This window comes from Dendrobates tinctorius, unplaced genomic scaffold (genome assembly GCF_039654945.1).
Source record: "Dendrobates tinctorius isolate UK_male_01 unplaced genomic scaffold, ASM3965494v1 ptg000144l, whole genome shotgun sequence".
In the NCBI taxonomy this organism is placed as follows: domain Eukaryota; kingdom Metazoa; phylum Chordata; class Amphibia; order Anura; family Dendrobatidae; genus Dendrobates; species Dendrobates tinctorius.
Window position 1 is genome coordinate 8,986,480 of NW_027361811.1, and position 26,461 is coordinate 9,012,940.

The window sequence follows — 26,461 nt, forward strand, 5'->3', positions numbered from 1 at the left end:
CTGTCATAGAAGGAAATTAAGTTAGTCTGACATGATTTAATTTTTATGGTGTTAATAAGAATCCCTTCAAATGCTAGTAACTGTGTACGTACAACTATTTTACATGAGTTTAAATGTGATTGGCTAATGCTGAACACATCCCCAATTATAAGAAAGTCTTCACACTTATGCAACAACATTATTTTAGTTTTGTTATTTTTATCTCACCCCTCAAAATGATTTCAGTTTGTTTCTCAATGCATATGTACAGATTATGGGGTTACATTAAGTGTGGAAAAAGTTCCAAACATTTTTCTTCTTAGTACAATTTTTTTACGTGACAAAATCTTGGCTTCTTAACAGGGGTACGTGGACTTTTCTATACAGGAAAAATAAATGTCTTTGTACAGTGTTAGCCAGTAGAGGTCTGTATGTGGGGGAGACAGGGAAAAACTTAGAGCAAGGATGAATTCTTATCTCCACACAATAAGAGAAAAAAGAATAGATCAACCTATGGCCAAACATTTTTGTTTCTCTGATCACAGCACCATGGACATGAGGTTACTGATATTAAAAGGTAACTTCAAATCTCAGAAAGACAGAAACATTTGGGAGTACAATCTATTGACAACCTTTGACACACTCAGAACAGGAATGAATGTTTCACATGGACCTACGTCTATCTACATCAACAAAGAAATGTGCTCCTCTGACCATTTTGAGCATCACAACCATGGACAAGACCTCAATCACAGGACAATAAAACTTTCACAGTCCTTGCCTGTGAACTGTTCCAATATTTACGGCCATATCTGTTTCTCCCCTTCCCATACTGATCGTTCTGCTTCACGTCACTTGTATTATCTATTGCATTATTCCTGTGTCCTGCTGTGTATAAATATGTGATTGTTCAGGTTTTGTGTTATAGTATGCCTAATGAAGAGACCTGAGTAGTCTCGAAAGCTTGTGATTTGTTGCCATCCTTTCAGTTAGCCATTAAAATGTATCAACCATTGAGGACTCTCAAATTGGAATATTTTTCTAGACTTTTGCATTTATAAATTTAGACATGCATATATAAAGTTAATTGTCTATATAAATATATGTATATATGTATATATATTACGCCATTGATATTACACGTAATATTTGTGTTCTTAATTTAGATAGGCAAACATTTTTAGTCAACTGTATATTACTTTTTAATCTAATTGTCATTATTAATTATGTGTGTATAGTAACCTGGGTGGTATGTAATAAATTAGCTCTAATGGTAAAAAACTGTTGAAAGCCAAATATTTTATTGGTTGCAATATTAGGCACATGATTTATGTAATTGAGCCAAAGTTAAATAGCTGTGCTGAGTAATTGTACTAAATTAGAAAGAGCGTGTTTGTCCTAGATAATATACCATTTATCATAATGCCCCAGGGAAATAAGTATCTAGAATAGATGTTGTTTAGGTTTGGGAATTGTTTATTTGAAAAAAATACTTTTAGTCAATGTGAGCAACAAACTAATGTGCTCAGACATAAGTGTCATCTAAATGAAGTAAGTTCATTCTAGTCAAGAAAGGGACTTACTAGGAATATTCTCATCATCACAGGCATTTATGGAAAATCCACAGGATAAAAGTCTGATAAATGCGTGTCTTACATCTGCAGGTTCATACTCCTAGACCTGCGCTTAGTTCTAGGACAAGGGTTCCTTGATCTCCCGTTCTAACTGGGCATGCATCAAGTCACAGAGGTGGTGGCACCAGTCAGAACCCAGACAATTCCATGGAGCCCCTTTATTAGGTAATTTATGGGTCATGGGGTGGAACTAGATAAATAGATACATTAGATAGATGTTGGATTTGCATGCTTACTCTCTCCTTGAATGCATATTTCTAGATAATGTACAGTTTTATTAAACAATTTAGTTTCCATTTCAGGCTAGTAATGTGGAAGAATAACATCAATCTTTCATGTAGAAGCAATAGCTAGATTTTACTAATCATTACCAAATGTCTACTGGTCCTAACTGCTACAGGCTTATACTTCTGTGTGTCTCGATTAATAAAAGAGAGACAGAATGTAAAATGGCTCTAGGTAATAATGATAAAGTCTGGCTTTCTTACCATACTTTAACAAAAATTAAGCAAGCACTGCTATCAAAGTTTGTATCCTCTTAATATATTGCAGTCATCTTATACAGCACCGTGTACTTACAATTGCTCATTTTGCCTTTCCACCAGTTAATTCTTCTTTTTTTCCATTAGGTCTATGACATAGACAAATGGAAAGATGGATCTGAAATTTTTCTGCTCATCTCCCAGCAGGCAATTAAAGGACAGTGAAGGGTATTTGAATGCGCTTTTTAAAACCACTTCATTGTCTCCCCAGCATATTTTTATCCATCACATGATTAAAAACAGACTAGCTGAATCCTTCTAAGAGCTTTAAAGAACAAGGAAAGGCTATTTTCCGGGCATGAGTCATCCCCCTCTTCAACCCCTGATCCAGATGCTCTGCTCCTTCCCCCTGCTGCGGGCCTTGCAGTGATGTAGAATTGTAGTTCTAATGCTGACACATACAGGGAAAAGAAACTTCCTGCTTCTACATAGAGTTAGTCATTTTTTAATCACGTGATGTCATAGAATTTTACTGAGTAGAGGGGCAAAATGAGCAATTGTAAGTACACAGTGCCATATAATATGATTACTGCAATAAGTGGATAAAAACTTTGATACCAGTGCTTCTTTAATGACTGGATATGTTATAGTTCAGCTATTCTATAGTACAGTAAAAATTGGATATGCAAGTGAGAGCTATCATAGGAAAGCTCCTTTAGATTATATGCAATGATCAAGAGTTTTAGGTCAGAAAGTAGGAAAAATCACAATCAAGGACAAGAGTACAAGTCAGGTTGCAAAAACGATTTGACTGGCAGCAGAAGTTAGAGACCCAGACGTTTAAATAGCAGCCACCTCCTTCCAAGGCTCTCAGAAAGGAGTAATCAAAAACTAGACAATTAACCTTATAGCTCCCTGATATAGTGGCACCAAAAGTCCTAGAAATAAAACTGGACTGATGCTGTCACACATCACCCCCAACAAAGGTGTAGCACCACCTAGCAGCTGAAGGAACTACAAAAGGGACAGGAACCAGCACAGATGTTACACTGTCATTGTGTATTGAAAAGGAACTTCACACAGTGAGCAGGGAGTGCATATTGAACATGTGGCGGAATTGACAACCGACGCATGCTCAGTATAGCAGGGAATAGCCCAGACCCTGGAATCAGTGTCACTGATAATATTCCTTTTGAATATTCTGGCATACACTGGGAATTCTAAAACAAAACATCATCAAAACGAAAGTAAAAAATAATGTAGGAAGATAAAGTAGAGAGGTAATGGTAGGGAATTATTAATTGAAGTATTTTAGAAAAATGATTAGATTATTATATTAAATAGATATTTATGAATAAATTTAACTTTGTTTTCGAACCACCCTTATAACTCATTATGCAGCCAGCAATTTGGAGAGAAAAAAACCTGTAATAATTATTTTTCTCCCAAAATGCAGGAATTTACTTAAAGGGAATCTGTCACCCCTGGGACGCTTTTAAGCTATTGTTATGGGCATACAGGTAATAGAATGATTAAAATAGTCTTACCTGTATGCCTCATAGCTGCAGTCTAGTTGTGTAGAAATAGAGTTTTAATCTTTTACGTTAATGATTTCTTTCAGGCTCCGAGGCCTGCAGTGCTTGGAAGAAAGCTCTGCCTCCTTTCTTCACTATTTTACAGCCCCACTCCCATCAGCGTCGCAGTGCCATGTGGCATGCAGTTGTGGTGACAGGATCCCGTGCCTGCGCCCTGCACTCATGTGGTTATGAGTACCTTTTCTTCCCTTCCATGGGCAGTGTTTTCCTCGGTCTTTTGCACAGGCGTGGGGGAGTCACTGCGACTTCCGCTCCTGTGACCTCTGGCTTGCACAGCGATAAGGTGCAAGGGGGCATCCTCTACACCTGGAGGAAAGAAGGTTTAAGCATACTCACAGACGCGGATTCTTTACTGTAAGAGCAGTGAGACTATGGAACTCTCTGCCATATGATGTTGTAATGAGTGATTCCCTACTAAAATTTAAGAAGGGACTGGATGCCTTTCTTGAAAAGTATAATATTACAGGGTATATACACTAGTTTCCTTAATATTGCGTTGATCCAGGGAGCTAGTCTGATTGCCGTATGTGGAGTCGGGAAGGAATTTTTTTCCCCAATGTGAAGCTTACTGTTTGCCACATGGGTTTTTTTTGCCTTCCTCTGGATCAACATGTTAGGGCAGGTTAGGAAAGGATATGGGTTGAACTAGATGGACTTAAAGTCTCCCTTCAACTTTAATAACTATGTTACTATGTAATGATGTCACTGGAAGGGGTGGGGCCTTCTTCAGGCCAGTGACGATCCAATAGCAGGAAGTGAAGCTGTGTTTTGGCAATTGGCAAGGCTGCTGGAGGAGGAAGCTGAGGGGCTGCACCATGGAGCCCTGTGAGGAGAGGACTGAGGGGCTGCAAATGGGAGTGAGGACGCAGAACTTGGTGTGAGGACCCTGAGGATGTATTTTGGAAAGGGGTTGATGCCACTTGAGTGGGCCTGCAAAGGGAAGATTGTGATGAGGTGCTGTGTGGGGAATGGGGGGGATGATGAGGGGCTTTGTGGGGAGAAAGGCGGGGTGATGAGGGGCTGTGTGTGCTGAGAAGGGATGATGAGAGGCTGTGGGGAGATGATAAGGGGCTGTGGGGCGATGATAAGGGGCTGTGGGGAGAAGGGATGATGAGGAGCTGTCGGGAGAAGGGATGATGAGTGGCTGTGGGGAGTTGAGGGGCTGTGGCGAGATGATAAGGGGCTGTGGGGAGAAGGGGGATGATGAGGGGCTGTATGCTGAGAAGGGATGATGAAGGGCTGTGGCGAGATGATGAGGGGCTGTGGGGAGATGAGGGGCTGTGGCAAGATGATAAGGGGCTGTGAGGAGAAGGGGGGATGATAAGGGGCTGTGGGGAGATGAGGGGCTGTGGGGAGATGAGGGGCTGTAGCAAGATAAGGGGCTGTGAGGAGAAGGGGGGATGATAAGGGGCTGTGGGGAGAAGGGGGATGATAATGGGCTGTGGGGAGATGAGAGTCTGTGGGGAGAAGGGGGGATGATATGGGGCTGTGCGGAGAAGGCAGATGATGAGGGGTTGTGGGGAGAAGGGGGGATGATAAGGGGCTGTGGGGAGAAGTGGGATGATGAGGGGCTGTGGGGAGAAGGGATGATGAGGGGCTGTCGGGAGAAGGGATGATGAGGGGCTGTGGGGAGATGAGGGGCTGTGGCAAGATAAGGGGCTGTGGGGAGAAGGGGGGATGATAACGGGCTGTGGGAAGATAAGGGGCTGTGGGGGGATGATGAGGGGCTGTGGGGAGATGAGGGGCTGTGGCGAGATAAGGGGTTGTGGGGAGAAGGGGGGATGATAAGGCGCTGTGGGGAGATGAGGGGCTGTGGCAAGATGATATGGGGCTGTGGGGAGAAGGAGGGATGATAAGGGGCTGGGGGATGATAAGGGGCTGTGGGGAGAAGGGGAATGATGAAGGGCTGCGGGTAGAATAGATGATGAGGGGCTGTGGGGAGATGAGGGGCTGTGGAGAGAAGGGGGGATGATAAGGGGCTGTGGGGAGAAGGGGGATGATAAGGGGCTGTGGGGAGATGAGGGGCTGTGGGGTGGATAAGGGGCTGTGGGGAGAAGGGGGGATGATGAGGGGCTGTGGGGTAAAGGGGGATGATGAGGGGCTGTGGGGAGAAGGGGAGATGATGAGGGGCTGTGGGGATAAGGGGATGATGAGGTGCTGTTGGGGCAAGGGATGATGATGGGCTGTGGGGAGAAGGGTGATGATGAGGGGCTGTGGGGAGAAGGGATGATGAGGGGCTGTGGGGAGATGAGGGGCTGTGGCGAGATAAGGGGTTGTGGGGAGAAGGGGGATGATAAAGGGCTGTGGGGAGATGAGGGGCTGTGGCAAGATGATAAGGGGCTGTGGGGAGAAGGAGGGATGATAAGGGGCTGGGGGGATGATAAGGGGCTGTGGGGAGAAGGGGAATGATGAAGGGCTGTGGGTAGAATAGATGATGAGGGGCTGTGGGGAGATGAGGGGCTGTGGAGATAAGGGGGGATGATAAGGGGCTGTGGGGAGAAGGGGGATGATAAGGGGCTGTGGGGAGATGAGAGGCTGTGGGGTGGATAAGGGGCTGTGGGGAGAAGGGGGGTGATGAGGGGCTGTGGGGTGAAGGGGGAATGATGAGGGGCTGTGGGGAGAAGGGGGATGATGAGGGGCTGTGGGGATAAGGGGATGATGAGGTGCTGTTGGGACAAGGGATGATGATGGGCTGTGGGGAGAAGGGTGATGATGAGGGGCTGTGGGGAGAAGGTATGATGAGGGGCTGTGGGGAGAAGGGGGGCTGTGGTGAGATGATAAGGGGCTGTGGTGAGAAGGGGGGACGATAAGGGGCTGTGGGGAGAAGGGGGATGAAGAGAGGCTTTGGGGAGAAGGGGGGATGAAGAGGGGTTGTGTGCTGAGAAGGGATGATGAGGGGCTGTGGCGAGATGATAAGGGACTGTGCGAAGAAGGGGATGATGAAGGGCTTTGAGGAGAAGGGATGATGAGGGGCTGTAGGGAGATGAGGGGCTGTGGCGAGATAAGGGACAGGGGAGAAGGGGGATGATGAGGGGCTGTGGGGAGAAGGGATAATGAGGGGCTGTGGGGAGATGAGGGGCTGTGGCAAGATGATAAGGGGCTGTGGGGAGAAGGGGGGATGATAAGGGGCTGTGGGGAGATGAGGGGCTGTGGCAAGATGATAAGGGGCTGTGGGGAGAAGGGGGATGATGAGGGGCTTTGGAAATTTGATAAGGGGCTGTGGGGAGAAGGGGGGATGATAAGGGGCTGTGGGGAGAAGGGGGATGATGAGTGGCTGTGGGGAGAAGGGGGGATGATGAGGGGATGAGGGGCTGTGGGGAGAAGGGGGGCTGTGGCGAGATGATAAGGGGCTGTGGGGAGAAGAGAGGATAATAAGGGGCTGTGAGGAGAAGGGGGGATGATGAAGGGCTGTGGGGAGAAGGGGGGATGATGAAGGGCTGTGGGGAGAAGGGATGATGAGGGGCTGTGACGAGAAGGGGGATGATGAGGGGCAGTGGGGAGAAGGGGGTGATGAGGGGCTGTGGGGAGAAGGGGGATGTGAATGATGAGGGGCTTTGTGAGGAATTGGGGGTGATCAGAGGCTGTGAGGGGAATTGGGGGTGATGAGGGGCTGTGTGGGGAGAAGGGATGATTAGGGGCTGTGTGGGGAATGGTGGGTGATGAGGGGCTGTGTGTGGAATGAGGGAATGATGAGGGGCTATGTGAGGAATCGGGGGATGAAGAGGGGCTGTGTGGGGAATCAGGGGATGATGAGGGACTCTGTGGGGAATTGGGGGTGATCAGTGGCTGTGTGGGGAGAAGAGAGATGATGAGGTGCTGTATGGGGAATGCAGGGATAATGAGGGGCTGTGTGGGGGGAGGTGAGGGGCTGTGTGGGGAATTTGTGTGGAGAAGGGGGGATGATGAGGCGCTGTGTGGGGAATGGTGGGGGTGAGGACCTTCATAATGTGTGTGTATATATATATATATATACAGTAAGACAATGCATTGAAGCTGATGTTCCTCTCTTCTCTTCTTCACACAGGTATTTCATTCCATCATCCATGTGTGCTGTCTGACAAGTGTGAACTGCATCATATAGTGCCAGATATTTTTATGGTATTTCATTCCATCATCCATGTATGCTGTCTGACAAGTGTGAACTGCATCATATAGTGCCAGATATTTTTATGGTATTTCATTCCATCATCCATGTATGCTGTCTGACAAGTGTGAACTGCATCATATAGTGCCAGATATTTTTATGGTATTTCATTCCATCATCCATGTATGCTGTCTGACAAGTGTGAACTGCATCATATAGTGCCAGATATTTTTATGGTATTTCATTCCATCATCCATGTATGCTGTCTGACAAGTGTGAACTGCATCATATAGTGCCAGATATTTTTATGGTATTTCATTCCATCATCCATGTATGCTGTCTGACAAGTGTGAACTGCATCATATAGTGCCAGATATTTTTATGGTATTTCATTCCATCATCCATGTATGCTGTCTGACAAGTGTGAACTGCATCATATAGTGCCAGATATTTTTATGGTATTTCATTCCATCATCCATGTATGCTGTCTGACAAGTGTGAACTGCATCATATAGTGCCAGATATTTTTATGGTATTTCATTCCATCATCCATGTATGCTGTCTGACAAGTGTGAACTGCATCATATAGTGCCAGATATTTTTATGGTATTTCATTCCATCATCCATGTATGCTGTCTGACAAGTGTGAACTGCATCATATAGTGCCAGATATTTTTATGGTATTTCATTCCATCATCCATGTATGCTGTCTGACAAGTGTGAACTGCATCATATAGTGCCAGATATTTTTATGGTATTTCATTCCATCATCCATGTATGCTGTCTGACAAGTGTGAACTGCATCATATAGTGCCAGATATTTTTATGGTATTTCATTCCATCATCCATGTATGCTGTCTGACAAGTGTGAACTGCATCATATAGTGCCAGATATTTTTATGGTATTTCATTCCATCATCCATGTATGCTGTCTGACAAGTGTGAACTGCATCATATAGTGCCAGATATTTTTATGGTATTTCATTCCATCACTCCTGTGGTGGGTCTTTATTTTTTATCTATTTGGTTTCTGCTTTGAAGTGTAGAAAGGTGTTTTTTGTTTTTTTTTTGTTTTTCTCCCTTTCTCAGTTTGATGGCCTTGTCCAGCCTTAGTTATTTACCCTGCATAGTAATGCCTGCTCTGGCCTTGTGCTAATTGGTTAATTACTGATTGTGGCCTTTTGGTGGCTGAAGCTAGCAGACATTTCATTTCATATATATTTAGCTCTGGCTGGGATAGCACGCGTGCGGGCTTACGCGTGCAACAGATTAAGTGCAACAGGATAAAGTGTTTTGCAGTTAGACAATGCAGTTGGGCAGGAGACAGGTAAGGTGCTTAAGTTTTTCATGCACGCTTGCTTCTTGGTCTGTCGTACTACGTATGCATTGATCATATTAACCTGCTGCTTATTTGTCTTCACTTCTGCTTTTTAACAACTCGCCTGCCCTTTTACACATTCTGTGCACTCTCTGCATATCCACCCCTCCCTTTTCCCCTCTCCCATGTTTAACTCTGAGGCTCTATTGACATTTCTTACCCACACCAAACCATCCAAAACCTCCATGCAGCACTCAAAACGTTCATACAAATCATCCCACCACCTGCTTTTTCTGTTTTTTCTCCTTTTAATAGTTGCAGGTGACATCTCCCCCAACCCTGGGCCTCCCTCCACCAGCATACGTTACTCTCCTCCAGCTGCATATAGAAACCCTGCTAATCTTATTAACATTCAGTGCATGCCTTCTCCTTTCACTTTCCAATGTGCTCTCTGGAATGCACGGTCTGTGTGTAACAAACTGACTTACATTCACGATCTTTTTCTCTCTAATTCCCTTAACCTTCTGGCTATTACAGAAACCTGGATCCAGCATTCAGACACCACCGCTGCTGCCTCTCTCTCGTTTGGTGGGCTGAAATTTTCACATACCCCCAGACCTGAGAACAGACAGGGTGGAGGTGTTGGTTTGCTCCTTTCATCACAATGTGCTTTCCAGGTCATCCCCCCGGTTCCATCACTTACATTTCCTTCCTTTGAAGTCCACGCCATCAGACTCTTTAAGCCCTTCTCCTTACGAGTGGCGGTCGTTTATCGCCCTCCAGGCTCCTCCCGCCAGTTTCTAGACCACTTCACCACCTGGCTTACTCACTTTCTGTCCTGTGACATCCCCACCCTCATCATGGGAGACTTTAACATCCCCATCAATGATCCGCTCTCCCAGTCTGCCTCTCATCTTCTTTCTCTAACTTCTTCATTCGGCCTCTCACAGTTTACTTATTCTCCTACACATGAGGACGGGAATACTCTGGACCTGGTTTTCTCCCGCCTCGGCTCGCTGCACGACTTTACAAATTCACCTCTCCCGCTCTCGGACCACAACCTTCTTTCCTTCTCTGTCAAGAATTGTCTCCTCACCCGGGACACCCCCACTTACCACACTTATCGGAATACACGTACCATTAATACCCAACAGCTTAGGGACAATCTCCACACATCTTTAGCCCCCATCTCCACCCTCTCCTGTCCAGACATAGCATTGTCACACTTCAATAATACACTGAAGAATGCCCTAGATGAAGCAGCACCTTCTATATGCAGAAAGACCCGACACAGACAAAGGCAGCCCTGGCACACAACGCAAACACGCTCTCTTCAGCGCTGCTCGAGGTGTGCAGAGCGGCAGTGGAGAAAATCTCTCTTAGCAGAAGACTTCATCCACTATAAGTTCATGCTCAAAACCTATAACTCTGCCCTTCATCTGGCCAAACAATCCTACTTCACCACCCTCATCACCTCACTATCCAACAACCCAAGACGACTTTTTGAAACCTTAAACTCCCTCCTGAAACCTAAAGTACAGGCCCCCATCACCAACCTCAGCGGTGAGGATCTGGCCACTTATTTCCTAGAAAAAATCAACCACATCCATCAGGATATCTCAGCCCTATCTCCTCAGTGCCTGGATCCCCTTCTCTGCCGCACCTCAAGCTCACTAGACATCTTTGAGCCTGTTTCAGAAGAAGAAGTTTCCAAGCTCCTCGCTTCTGCTCGGCCTACAACCTGCAACAGTGACCCTATTCCTTCACAGCTCCTGCAGTCTCTCTCACCAGTGGTCACCACTCACCTGACTAAAATATTTAACCTCTCTCTTTCTTCAGGTATATTTCCCTCCTCATTTAAACATGCCATCATAACCCCTTTACTTAAAAAGCCATCCCTGGACCAGAACTGCACTGCTAACTACAGACCTGTCTCTAACCTTCCCTTCATCTCTAAACTCCTGGAACGCCTGGTCCACTCCCGTCTAATCCGCTATCTCTCAGATAACTCTCTTCTCGACCCCTTACAATCTGGTTTCCGCTCTTTACACTCTACTGAAACTGCCCTCACTAAAGTCTCTAATGATTTAATAACAGCTAAATCGAAAGGTCATTGCTCCCTGCTGATTCTCCTGGATCTCTCTGCCGCATTTGACACTGTGGATCACCAGCTCCTCCTCACTATGCTCCGCTCTATAGGCCTCAAGGACACAGCCCTCTCCTGGTTCTCCTCCTACCTCTCTGACCGCTCCTTCACTGTATCTTTTTCCGGCTCCTCTTCCTCTTTTCGTCCCCTTACTATCGGGGTCCCGCAGGGCTCAGTCCTAGGCCCTCTCCTCTTCTCTTTATACACTGCCCCTATTGGACAAACAATCAGCAGATTTGGGTTCCAGTATCATCTCTATGCTGATGACACCCAATTATACACTTCTTCCCCTGACATCACCCCTACCCTAATTCAAAATACCAAGGATTGTCTGTCTGCTGTCTCTAGCATCATGTCCTCCCTCTATCTGAAACTAAATCTCTCTAAAACTGAACTTCTTGTGTTTCTCCCCTCTACTAACCTCACTCTACCTAACATCGAAATAACCCTGGAGGGTTCAACCATAACTCCCAAGCAGCATGCCCGCTGTCTTGGGGTCATATTCGACACTGAACTTTCCTTTACTCCGTACATCCGATCACTCAGTCGCTCTTGTCACCTGCATCTTAAAAACATCTCCAGAATCCGACCTTTTCTCACCTTTGAAACTGCTAAGACTCTTACTGTCGCTCTTATTCATTCTCGTCTGGACTACTGCAACTCTCTTCTGATCGGTCTCCCTCTTACCAAACTTTCTCCTCTCCAATCCATCTTGAATGCGGCAGCCAGGGTCATATTTCTGTCCAGCCGCTTCACCGATGCCTCCATCTTATGCCAGTCATTACACTGGCTACCTATTCGCTACAGGGTCCAGTATAAACTCATCTCTCTCACCCATAAAGCTCTCCACTGTTCTGCACCGCCTTATATCTCCTCTCTCATCTCTGTCTATCGCCCTACACGTGCCCTCCGTTCTACAAATGACCTAAGACTAACATCCCCCGTAATCCGAACCTCGCACCTCCGTCTCCAAGACTTCTCTCGTGCTGCTCCAGCTCTCTGGAATGCACTTCCCCAGACGATCAGACTGATACCTAGCCCTGACCTATTCAAGCGCGCTTTGAAAACCCATCTCTTCAAAGAAGCCTATCACATCAACTACTCAGCAAGCTAACTTTGCCCTGTTCCCTCCTTCCAAATATTATTCTGAATCTGCACCCTACTATTCATCTGTCTCCACACCCTTCATGCACATAACTGCACTTGATACTTGTCTATTGCACTTAAACACACGGGCTGATGACCGGATCATGCAGCTTTATATGAAAATCCCTATTATAATTGCCAGACCTGAATTAACAAGCACTTCTCACCTACTGTGTCCCCCCATTTCCTTGTAGATTGTAAGCTTGCGAGCAGGGACCTCACTCCTAATGTCATTGTTTGAATTGTCTTAACTTGTATTGAATTTATTGTCTGTACATGTCCCCGCTTAATTGTAAAGTGCTGCGGAATATGTTGGCGCTATATAAATAAAAATTATTATAATTATTATTATTATTATTATATATATATATATATATACATACATACAGTGGGGGGAAATGTATTTAGTCAGCCACCAATTGTGCAAGTTCTCCCACTTAAAAGGATGAGAGGCCTGTAATTGACATCATAGGTAGACCACAAGTATGAGAGTCAAAATGAGGAGACAAATCCAAAAAATCATCTTGTCTGATTTGGCAAGATTTATTTTGCAAATTATGGTGGAAAATAAGTATTTGTTCACTAATAAAAGTTCATCTCAATATTTTGTTATATCCTTTGTTGGTATTGACAGAGGCCAAACGAATTCTGCAAGTCTTCACAAGGTTGGCACACACTGTTGGTGTTATGCACTCTTCCATGCAGATCTCCTCTAGAGCAGCGATGTTTTGGGCCTGTCACTGGGCAACACGAACTTTCAAATCCCTCCAAAGGTTTTCTATGGTGTTGAGATCTGGAGACTGGCTAGGCCACTCCAGGACCTTCATATGCTTCTTACGAAGCCACTCCTTCGTTGCCCTGGCAGTGTGCTTGGGATGATTATCATGCTGAAAGACCCATCCACATTTCATCTTCAATGCCCTTGCTGATGGGATGAGGTTTTCACTCAAAATCTCACAATACATGGCCCCATTCTTTCTTTCATGTACACAGATCAGTCGTCCTGGTCCCTTTGCTGAGAAACAGCCCCAAAGCATGATGCCGCCACCCCCATGTTTCATAGTAGATATGGTGTTCTTTGGATGCAACTCAGCATTCTGTCTCCTCCAAACACGACGAGTTTTGTTTCTACTAAACAATTCTACTTTGGTTTCATCAGATCATATGACATTCTCCCAATACTCTTCTGGATAATTCAAATGCTCTCTAGCAAACTTCAGATGGGCTCGGACATGTACTGGCTTAAGCAGAGGGACACGTCTGGCACCGCAGGATCTGATTCCCTGGTGGCGTAGTGTGTTACTGATAGTAGCCTTTGTTATGGTTGTCCCAGCTCTATGTAGGTCATTCACTAGGTCCCCCATGTGGTTCTGGGATTTTTGCTCACCGTTCCTGTGATCATTTTGACCCCATGGGGTGAGATCTTGCGTGATGCCCCAGATCGAGGGAGATTATCAGTGGTCTTGTATGTTGTCCATTTTCTTATTATTGCTCCCACAGTTGATTTCATCACACCAAGCTGCTTGCCTATTGCAGATTCAGTCTTCCCAGCCTGGTGCAGGGCTACAATTTTGTTTCTGGTGTCCTTCGACAGCTCTTTGGTCTTCACCATAGTGGAGTTTGGAGTGTGACTGTTTGAGGTTGTGGACAGGTGTCTTTTATACTGATAACAAGGTCAAACAGGAGCCTCTTAAATAAGTTACAGGTCTATGAGAGCCAGAAATCTTGCATGTTTTTAGGTGACCAAATACTTATTTTCCACCATAATTTGCAAAATAAATCTTACCAGATGAGACAAGGTGATTTTCTGGATTTGTTTTCTCTTTTTGACTCTCATAGTTGTTGTCTATCTATGATGTCAATTACAGGCATCTCTCATCTTTATAAGTGGGAGAACTTGCACAATTGGGAGCTGACTAAATAATTTTTTTCCCCACTGTATAATACATATAGGACAGTGAGGACCTTCATACTATATATAGGGGTCAGTGGGGACATCATATTGTATATAGGGGCTATGTAGCCATTTTACTATATATAGGGAGCTCTGGGGTCCTCAATGTATTATAAAGTGCTTTGGGGACCATCATATTGTGTATTGAGGGCTGAAGGACCATCATTCTGTATATACAGAGCTGTGTGGGTACTCAGAGGACATTATTTGTTATAAAAGGGGACATTATTAGTTTTGATAGGGGCACTCAGGTTCCATTATTTATTCATTTTTGTTGGGGGAGCATTATTAACTTTAAGTGGACATTTGTTGCTGGAAGGGGGCACTTGGGATATTATATAGAATACAGGCCTTTGCACAGTAGGGGCATTAATACTTTCTATGGGACACTTTCATTTTTTGGGGAGGGAGTAATCCTAATAATGGCACAATTTTTTAAATATTGGGGTCAGTGCTCCACACTGCAAGTACACGCAGAGTGGGGAGTTTTTGTAGGTTGGAAAATAGATGGCGACGTTGCTGAAAATGTGTTTTTGATGTGCAGACAAGCTGTGGCTGGAGAAGTGGTAATGGAGGTCTGGGCCAGATGGAAAAGACTGGAAAAGTGAACGACCCAAAATATGTGTAAATTAAACTGTACTGTAATCACGTGTGTGTTCTGTGGGACTGGTATCTACCAATATATGGTTAATGTAAGGTAGGAATATTGCTCTTTTTCGTAGTGTTTTTATTTTTTTTATTTAGTAACAGCTTATTGTGTTTCAGTCATTATGTAGTAGAAGGTGTATGGTGGTGTCATTGGTCTTTGTATAGAGTGTCTTGTTATGTAGAGGTAATGGTCATATTATGTATTCGCTGTGTAGTGGTGATCGTAGTGGACATTATGCAGCCGTATTGTTTTGGTCTTTTATAGTAGTCATTTTAATAATATTAGTCTTTGCATTGTGTGTTGTTGGCTAGCATCAGTGGTATACTGTAATTACATATGTACAGATGCTATTTTATATGGCTATAGGGGGGTCATATGGGGAAACATGCACTTTGGGGCTTGGACCCCTGATGTTTTAGGACAGTAGCAACGCCCCTGCGTACTGTGTGTTTACATGTCCGTGTTTCTGGAGTTGTATATATGTTTGAAGGTAAGCTCAGTTATGGTACCATATCTAAGCAGTAAGCTTGATTCTGGTACTGTATTGATGTAGTAATCTAGATTCTGGTACCATATATATGCCATAAGCTTGGTATTGTTCCCGTTTTTATGTAGTAGACTTAGTAAGCTTGGTTCAGCTCCCTTATCTCTGTAGTAAGCTCTGTTCTGCCCTTATATCTCTGTAGTAAGGTCCTTTCAGTTCATATATTTCTGTACTAACCTTGGTTCTTCTCCCATATCTCTGTATTAAGCTCTGTTCTGCTCCCATATCTCTGTAGTAAGCTCATTTTTGCTCCCATATCTCTGTAGTAAGCTCCGTTCTGCTCCCATAGCTCTATGTAAACTCAGTTCTGCTCCCATATCTCTGTAGTAAGCTCAGTTCTTTCTGCTCCCATATCTCTGTAGTAAGCTCTGTTGTGCTCCCATATCACTTTAGTAAGCTCAATTTTGCTCCCATATCTTTGTAGTAAGCTCGGTTTTGCTCCCATATCTCTGTAGTAAGCTCATTTTTGCTCCCATATCTCTGTAGTAAGCTCATTTTTGCTCCCATATCACTGTAGTATTCTCCGTTCTGCTCCCATATTTCTGGAGTAAGCTCTGTTTTGCTCCCATATCTCTGTAGTAAGCTCCATTCTTCTCCCATAGCTCTATAGTAAGCTCGGTTCTGCTCCCATATCTCTGTAGTAAGCTCTGTTCTGCTCCCATAGCTCTATAGTAAGCTCGGTTCTACTCCCATATCTCTGTAGTAAGCTCTGTTCTGCTCCCATATCTCTGTAGTTAGCACGGTTCTGTTCCCATATCTCTGTAGAAAGCTCGGTTCTGCACCCATATCTCTGTAGTAAGCTCTGTTCGGCTCCCATATCTCTGTAGTAAGCTCGGTTCTGCTCCCATATCTCTGTATTAATGTATTAAGCTCTGTTCTGCTCCCATATCACTATAGTAAGCTCGGTTCTGTTCCCATATCTCTGTAGTAAGCTCGGTTCTGCTCCCATATCACTGTAGTAAGCTCGGTTCTGTTCCCACATCTCTGTAGTAAGCTCAGTTCTGCTCCCATATCTCTGTAGTAAGCTCTGTTCTGCTCCCATATCTTTGTAGTTAGCTCAGTTCTGCTCCCACATCTCTGTAGTAAACTCATTTCAGTTCCTTTATCTACGTAATAATCTTGGTTCCGTTCTTGTGTCTATGTAGTTATCTTGCTTCTGTTACAGTATCTATGTAGGCAGTAAGCTTGGTTCTGCTCCAATATCTATGCAGCAAGCTTTGTTCTGTTCCCATATCTATGTACCAGCCTGTCTTTAAAGCTTGTCATCTCTGTTGCTTTAATGCAGCGGCCAGAGATAAGTTGGGCAGAGGTGGGCCACCACAATTCGAGGGCCACTGCCTTGTGATTGCCCCCCAGGCTGAAAAGTGCCAGCCAGCCCCTGAGAATACGCTTAGTAATGATGTTTTCAAGTGATGCCAAAGTTCATTATAATACCTTGTCATCGTAGATTTAGGAAATACATTTATCTTCCAACTGTCTCAGAGGTTGTTAAAATGCAAACAATTCCCTGTAGTTATCTAAAAAATCGGCGTAGTTCTGTTTATTTTTGGTGCTATGGTTACACTCCAATAATGTGTATTTTCTTATTTTTTGATATGGCTGATTTTTTTGCAACATTTTTGCACCTATTAGGTAAATTAGGTTGATTGCATTTTTTTATTGCATTTTTTGTTGTGTTTTTTACATGAATTTTTATCGTGCTATTGATGTTGTGTTTTTGTCCCTTGCTTGTTTGTTTTAAATAAAGCTTCTTTATTTTTGATACTTCCTGATATTTGGTTTTGACAAAACTTTATTGATACAGTCACATATGAATCACATGAAGTTTTGGTGCATTTGTGCAGCACATTTTATTCATGTTATTCAATTCAATAACATATGATGTAACCATTTACCTGAAGTGGTGGTGGGAGAAGGGGCCAGATCCTACAGCGTCACCCCGATGCGCATTTCGGCTTGGAAGCCTTTCTCAAGGGGCGTGACGCCATGCCCCTTGAGAAAGGCTTCCAAGCCGAAACGCGCGTCGGGGTGACGCTGTAGGATCTGGCCCCTTCTCCCACCACCACTTCAGGTAAATGGTTACATCATATGTTATTAATTGGGTAGCGGAGGGTCTGTGTGCACATGTATGGATCCCCATGATGGGCATTATGATTATATACAGCCCGTTTTGTGGGCATCTGTTATGCACTTAAGTTACATGATCATGCTTTAGCTCCATCATTATTATGTGAATGTTAATTATATATGTATTTATTATGGTCTGTACTTAGCATGATATTTTTGTGCAATTTTATCCATTCAGCGTCTGTTTTCCAACATATGCGTTGCGGCTGACTCTCCCCTTCCCCTCCTTATATTTGTATTATTCATTAAACATTTTCTAATTTCATAATATTTGGACTTTTGATCGTTTTTTTTCAGTTGTTACAGGTTTAAAAAACGTAAAGTGGGCATGAGATTTCTATAAATGTCATCCACTTTGCTGGAACTCTAAGACACTGCTTTTTTTGTGTATTGAAAGTGTGCAGTGTCAAAAACTCAGAAAAATCTCATTTTGGGAACTTAAGTGAAAAGTTTTTGTATCTAATCATTTTTAACCTTGTCATTAGTTACAGAATAATCGGATAGTATGACTTCTATCAACGAATATACACTCGGTGGATTACAATGTTACTTAAAGGGAATTGGTCATCAAATTTGATCTTTTCTAAATTATTAATATGGGTATATAGGCTATACAATGCTGAAAAAAGTCCTTTTATAACTGTATACAAGTGACCTCTTCCAGACTCTGGGGCAGTTGGTACCTAGAAGATAACTCTGCCCCCAGAGATTATTTTACATGAAGGAGGAGTTACCATTGAGACAAGTAAGTAACACAGAACCGGACAAATTAACTTTGTTTTCTTACAAATAAATTTTTTGCTTCTCTTTCAGCTCTGATATATTACAACAATATTGCAACCCTTGCTGTCTGTGAGCTGGAAGCTGAGAGGAACCTTCAGATAATGGTGATGGTTTGGGGAGCCATGTCATCTGCTGGTGTAGACCCACTGTGTTTTATCAAGTCCAAAGTCAGCAAGGCCATCTACCAGGAAATTTTATAGCCCTTCATGCTTCCCTTTGTGGACAAGCTTTATGGAGTTGGAAATTTCATTCTCCAGCAGGACTTGGCACCTGTCCACACTGCCAAAAGTACCAATCCCTGTTTTAAAAACAACAGTTTCACTGTGCTTGATTGGCCAGCAAACTCACCTGACCTTAACTCCATAGAGAATCTATGGGGTATTGTCAAGAGGAAGATGAGAGACACCAGACCCAACAGTGCAGACGAGCTGAAGGCTGCTATCAAAGCAACCTGGGCTTCCATAACATCTCAGCAGTGCCACAGGCTGATCACCTCCATGCCACGCCACATTGATGCAGTAATTGATGTCAAAGGAGCCCAGACTAAGTATTGAGTGCATTTACTGAATATACATTTCAGTAGGCCAACATTTCAGATTTTAAAATATTTTTTTCAAGCTGGTGTTATAAAGTATTCTATTTTACTGAGATAATGACATTTGAGTTTTCATTGGCTGTAAGCCATAATCATCCACATTAACAGAAATAAACACTTAAAATAGAATCACTCTGTTTGTAATGACTTTATATAATATATAAGTTTCACTTTTTGTATTGAAGAACTGAAATAAATTAACTTTTTGATGATATTCTAATTTTGGGAGATGCACCTGTAATAAACCACCCTATCCCTCACCTATCCACCGTGATGATTCAGATCACTTCTGCAGTGTGTAGTACTGAGCTGTGATGAGAAAGTTCACTGGAGTTCTTCAGCTGATGAGCCCCAGTGATGTCACAGCACTACCACTGCGTTGTTCTGTGGTGGTTGAGAGTTGATGTTTTTAGTCTGGGAGAGGGCGAATAACTATGGCCAATTCCTAGGCTATTAACATCATCCCACAGCTGTCTTCCTAGCCTTTGCTGGTTAGAACTTATATGGGGACCCTACGTAATTTTTTCTGGGGTCCCTCTGTAAACCAGCCAGTAGAGATGAAGCTGTGAGCTGATATTAATAGCCTGGGAATCTTTGGCTATTGGCTTCTTCCCATAATATTAGTATCAGCCCTCAGCCATCGACCTTTCCTCTGCTGGTTCTGAAAATTATGAAAGATCCCAAGCCATTTTTTTTCATTTTTAATAAATGACAAAAATAAATGTCAGCGTAGGAGCTTGCCGATATGAACTAGAGAAGCCCAACGCGAGTCACTGCCGTGAAATATCGAGGTGCGCGTAGAGTTCTGCCAGTTGGAGTATGTGCCCACGATCTGGAATAGCAGCAGTTTGGACACAGCTCACCTGTGCTGTGTCCAAATTGCTACACTTTAAGATACAAACACAGTTGATGGGATTTATAGAAATCGGGTCACCGATAAGTCGGCATAACAACCAGAGGTCTGCAGCAGACCTCTATGGTTGTCATTGCAAATTGCTATGAGCGCCGCCCCATGGTCGACACTCATAGCAAGTGAGCATTTCTGCTACACACAGGTTATTTGATCGTCGCCTATGTGTAGCAGAGGCGATCAAAATAAGAAGTCCAACATGGGCGTAATATTATACCACATGTCGGAAAGATGTTAAAGATCAAGCCCCATTTTTAAATCTGACATATGTTGCTTTATATTGTAATCATAATGGAATACTTCAACATATCCCAGTAATTTTGAGAGTGCTTTTTAATGACACATTGTACTTTATGCTCACAGTAAATTTACGGCACAGTTTTGTTTTTTTGTTAAAGTGATAAGACATCTTTCTTCTTTTGATCAGTAGGATTATAACGATACCAGATTTATTTTTCTATGCTTTACTACAGTACTTTTGCACACAAGAAAAAACTATATTGTACAAAACATAATTTGTGCTTCCATCACAATTTTTTGCAGTAGCTTTTTTACTTGATCATGGAGCAATGTAAGGGCTTCTTTTTTTTCCCACACATTCGCTGTACGTGAGAAATAACACAACAGTGTTACAGTGCGGGTTGTGTCAGGTGCAGCGATAACAATTATTTGTATTTTTTTCTGTTTATTTTCATTTTTACATAGAAATGATGTTTTTAAGGCAAAACAGTGTTCTGTGATTTTTTTACTTTTTTAAAAATGGTATTTTAACTTATTTTTATTTTTTTTAGTGCCAGTATGAGAATTGAATATTTTTACTGGCTTGTAAGTTGAAATTGAAGCAGAATTCTCTAAAAAATATAGCATCACTGTTAGACTGGTCAGCCAAGGGCCCACCAGTAATCAACTCCAGGGTTACTTTTCAGCTACATGCAAAATGTGACATTATCCTCAATCACAAATTTATATAACAATGAATCGGGTAGATTGTTAAATGAATAAGATGCTGCCTATGTCTGTACGTAGTGATTCTTGTATACAGTCATATGTAAAAGTTTGGGCACCCCTATTAATGTTAACCTTTTTTCTTTATAACAATTTTGGTTTTTGCAACAGCTATTTCAGTTTCATATATCTAATAACTGATGGACTCAGTTATATTTCTGGATTCAAATGAGGTTTATTGTACTAACAGAAAATGTGCAATCTGCATTTAAACAAAATTTGACCGGTGCAAAAGTATGGGCACCCTTATCATTTTCTTGATTTGAACACTCCTAACTACTTTTTACTGACTTCCTGAAGCACTAAATTGGTTTTGTAACCTCATTGAGCTTTGAACTTCATAGCCAGGTGTATCAAATCATGAGAAAAGGTATTTCAAGTGGCCACTTGCAAGTAGTTCTCCTATTTGATTCTCCTATGAAGAGTGGCATCATGGGCTCCTCAAAACAACTCTCAAATGATCTGAAAACAACATAGCTTTTCAGGGGAAGGATACAAAAAGTTGTCTCAGAGATTTAACCTGTCAGTTTCCACTGTGTGGAACATAGTAAGGAAATGGAAGAACACAGGTACAGTTCTTGTTAAGCCCAGAAGTGGCAGGCCAAGAAAAATATCAGAAAGACAGAGAAGAAGAATGGTGGGAACAGTCAAGGACAATCCACAGACCACCTCCAAAGACCTGCAGCATCATCTTGCTGCAGATGGTGTCACTGTGCATCGGTCAACAATACAGCGCACTTTGCACAAGGAGAAGCTGTATGGGAGAGTGATGCAAAAGAAGCCGTTTCTGCAAGCACGCCACAAACAGTCGCCTGAGGTATGCAAAAGCACATTTGGACAAGCCAGTTACATTTTGGAAGAAGGTCCTGTGGACTGATGAAACAAAGATTGAGTTGTTTGGTCATACAAAAAGGCGTTATGCATGCGCTGTATTGTTGACCGATGCACAGTGACACCATCTGCAGCAAGATGCACTGGTCAAATTTTGTTTAAATGCAGATTGCACATTTTCTGTTAGTACAATAAACCTCATTTGAATCCAGAAATATAACTGAGTCCATCAGTTATTAGATATATGAAACTGAAATAGCTGTTGCAAAAACCAAAATTGTTATAAAGAAAAAAGGTTAACATTAATAGGGGTGCCCAAACTTTTACATATGACTGTATACTGCCAAATGCTGCTCATATAAGAGTATGCTTGCTGACTCTTTCAGAGGAGCCCACCGGAGGATTCTCCTGTTCTTCTGTGGGCCAGTCCAAGCCTGAGTAGCATTAAGGAAACATCTCAAAATAAATCAGCAAAAAACTTTGAACAAATTTAAATAAAAAAATGGTTTTCAACATTAAGATGAGGCAATGCATGATTCACTTTAAAATTTTTGTGTCATGCCACACACCATATCGATCTTTAGTCCTAGACATGTTATCGCTGTCAGACAGTTCATTGAAATAGAAATCAAAGCATTTAACTTACATGTATCAGGCTTTAGATGACTGTTTGTAATTCCAAAATATTGTGGATTTTCAATGACAGGAATCTTTGTCATACCAATGATAACTGCATCAGGGCCACCTTCTGAGGAAGATGGTGTATTGCTGCCATTGGAAATATGATGAAGAGGGCTGGCTGAGTCATCGTCATTGCTAATCACAGAGGAAGGACCTGGAATTAAAAGTAAGTTTTGTTATTTTTTGTCACATAGCAAAGATGTATGTAGAACAGTACTCTCAGATACCATTTTCTGGACTGCTTTTATATTACATTAAAGGCAAGCTGCCATTAGAGATGTGTCTAATTTAGGTTTTTATCTTCAATGCACTCTTAAAACAAACCTGAATTTTTTTTACATATTAAAATCTTTATTAAAAACAAAAAATAGAATTCTTGAAATTCTCACACTGGCCACTGAGGATTTTGTGGACTCTAATTTCCTGTTGTTTCAGGAAACAACACATGTACATAGCCACGATGAATAGACACTAACCCTATCTTTTCTATTGAAGAATCCAATGAACCTGTGCAAAGGAAGATGGAGCAAGGTCAAGTGTTACATCGGTTACTGTAAATGGTAGCTCATGTCACATCAACTGTGTATAGAGGTGTTATCGCTCATTGTAATTTTGCCTCTGATGATATGGAGCCTGCTGTTAAACTGTTCCTGAAATTACAGGAAGTGTGAGTCTAAAAATAAAACCCAATGGCCAGTGTACAAATTGTAAGGTTACTATGTTGGAATTTTTAATAAAGTTTGTGATAGGAAAAACAAACATTAACTTTAAAAAAAAATACAATTTATGCAGACGCCTGATATTTTCTGATCATGGTTTTTCCCTTTAAATGTAATCTCAGTTTACTTATGCCCCAATTTTTTAAATAGTAAGAAAACTAAGAAGGTGCAATAGGCAAGTGAGATCAAAGAGGGGGAGGAGAACCAGGGCAGAGCTGCTGGATTTTATTATATTTCACCCTCAAATGAGAGTCCCAAAGCATTTGACTCCTCTCTACATATCAGAATAATGATGTAGATGATTGATGGAGACGATACTGTAAAATTTGGATACATTAAATTGTCATGGTTGCGGTATCAACACACAAATTTCATCTTGGCCTGTCATGTATTCTTCACAAGCAACTGCTCCATCAGCTTTCAGAAGCCTTCTGATAAATGGCCCAATCACGACACATGCTTGCTTGTGTGACAAATTAGCTATTTTACATGAACTTGCCTAAATTCCATTCCCATAATGCTGCATTGGCTAAAACCCATTGCGGTGTAAGCCACATCGCTGACACGTGCTGGAAAGCAGAATACCCAGGGATCACTAATGAGACAGCGATCTTCGGAAGTGTAACTTTAAGAAGGCAGATTTCTGCTGGCAAGGGAGTCACCGTGTGCCCCCTCATGAATCATGTAGACACTGTAAAGTGCCTAAACTCTGCTTATCCAGATTAAACGAGGTCACCTAATTACTTGTCACAATGATCTAAGAAGCCAGATTTTGAAAGACATTATTGACTATGGCTTGTCAAGCTACAAATTCCTGTTACTAGCAGCGTGTGTGCCATCCCTTCATTTTATATACTCGTGTATCTTCGGAAATGACATTTATCATTGCATGATTTACTGTTTCCATGGGTTTACGGCAGTAAGTAAATAGAGCTGTCATGATTTTTCTGAAAAAAAAGGAATTTTGCTACATTTATGTTAAAGGAAAGTGGTGGCTAGTGATGAGCGAGTATACTCGTAGCTCGGGTTTTCCTGAGCCTGCTCTGGTGTCCTCCGAGTATTTTGGCGTGCTCGGAGATTTAGTTTGCCTCATCTCAGCTGCATGATTTGCGGCTACTAGCCAGCCTGAATACATGTGAGGAATGCCTGTTTGTTAGGGAATCTCCACATGTATTCAGCCTGTCCAGCAGCCACAAATCATGCAGCTGAGACGAGGCAAACTAAATCTCGGAGCACGCCAAAATACTCGGAGGACACCCGAGCATGCTCAGGAAAACCCGAGCAACGATTATACTCGCTCATCACCAGTGGTGACCTTAAATTCACTGTTTTAATGGTGCAAACATTTAGGCTGTGTGCACACGCTGCGGATTTTGCTGCGGTTCCACAGCGGTTTTGGCCGCTGCGGACCCGCAGCAGTTTCTGCTGCGGTGTACAGTACCATTATTCCCTATGGGAATCAAAAACCGCAGTGCAGACGGTGCGGAATTTTCCGTGCGGATTATCTGCGGTTTTCAATCCGCAGAAAGAATTGACATGTCAATTCTTTCTGCGGATTCTGCTGCGGTTTGCCATCTCCTCCATTGAGGAGATGAAAAACCGCAGGGCAAAACTGCAGAGCAATCCACAGGTAAAACCGCAGAGCAATCCGCAGGTAAAACCTCATGTATTTTGACCTGCGGTTTCACCTGCGGATTTTACAAAATCCGCGCGGATGAATCCGCACCTAATCCGCAGTGTGTGCACACAGCCTTATTATGCTCCCATATTTATGTCTGCTAATATACTGTATATTTCAGGATAATGCATTAGATATAATTCAGGTTGGGTAGAAAAATATAAATCAGTAGCCATTATCTACAATGTACAATGTAACTTATCTGCCATAGTATTTGCTCCATGGCTGCTTTTTAGTTTAGTTCCATTAGAAGAGGATTGTGATATTTGACTATGTCTTAAAGGGAACCTGTCACCATGAAAATTCAGTCCAATCTGCAAGCAGTATGTTATAGAGCAGGGCGAGCGGAGTACACTAATAATAGAGTTTTATAAGAATAGTGCTATCAGTGACTGAAAGACATCTGTGTATGTACACTTATAGGAAGACAACTGTGAGTCACTGATAGGACCGCCCTCTGGACTGAGAGTCCCAGACAGAGCAGAGCTTTTTGTGATTGAAACACAAGATATAATTAATCTTTACTGAAAACTATACAGTATATCAATCTGTTCAACTCCCCCTGCTCTACAACATGGTGCATGCAGATTGGACTATATTTTCATTGTGTCAGGTTTGCCGTAAAGAAGCATTCAGGTTACATTTTATATATTCAATAAAAGTATGTATATACAGTCATGGTCAAAAGTGTTGGCACCCTTGAAATATATTTTGTTATACACATATCTATTTCCTTTGTGTACTGGAACAACACAAAAAAAAACTGAGAAAAAAGGCAAATTCGAGATAATTTCACACAAAATCCCCAAAATGGGCCAGACTAAATTGGTGCCACGTTTCCAAAATTGTGGGCAAACAACTTTGTTTCAAGCATGAGATGCTCTTCAAACTCACCTGTGGCAAGTAACAGGTGTCGGCAATATGAAAATCACACCTGAAACCATATAAAAAGGGGAGAATTTGACTCAGTCTTTGCATTGTGTGTTTGTGTGTGCCACACTAAGCATGGAGAACAGAAAGAGGAGAAGAAAACTGTTTGAGTACTTGAGAACCAAAATTTATGAAAAATGCTAAAAATCCCAAGGTTACAAGTCCATCTCCAGAGTTCTTGTTGTTTTGTCAATGGTGCGCAACACACTGAAATGTTTAATACCCATGGCACTGTAGCTAATCTCCCCAGAAGTGGATGGCAGAAAAAACTTGATGGAAAGTTGCAAGGCAGGAAAGTCCGGATTGTAGATATGCAACTTAAATAAAGTTCCAAAGAATTTCAAGCTGTCCTGCAGGCTAAGGGTGCATCAGTGTCTGCGCGTACTATCCGCCAACATTTAAATTAATGCTGAAGCAGAGACATAAAAAAGCTTGACTGCAGTTTGCCAAAATGAAAGTAAGCCAAAATCCTTCTGGGAAAGTGTCTTGAGGACATATAGAGCTTTTTGGTAAAGCATATCATTCTGTTTACCGAAAATGGAACATGGCTTACAAAGAAAAGAACACAGTACCTACAGACAATTATAGTGGAGATTAAAAGATGTTCTGGGGTTGTTTTTATGTAACTAGCATTGGGTGCCTTGACTGTTTGCAAGACATCATGAAATATG

At 42.5% G+C, this 26,461-nt stretch overlaps 1 protein-coding gene across 5 annotated transcripts in view; it reads right to left on the reverse strand.

Annotated features, from left to right (window-relative positions):
• The window catches only part of NTRK2 (neurotrophic receptor tyrosine kinase 2), a 468,765-nt gene that overhangs the window by 82,010 nt on the left and 360,294 nt on the right, over positions 1-26,461 (reverse strand). For all 5 annotated transcript variants that reach the window (XM_073546013.1, XM_073546015.1, XM_073546014.1 and 2 more), the window contains one exon: positions 22,429-22,617. In XM_073546013.1, the coding sequence (XP_073402114.1) occupies positions 22,429-22,617 (189 nt within the window). The remainder of the gene's footprint in view (positions 1-22,428; positions 22,618-26,461) is intronic.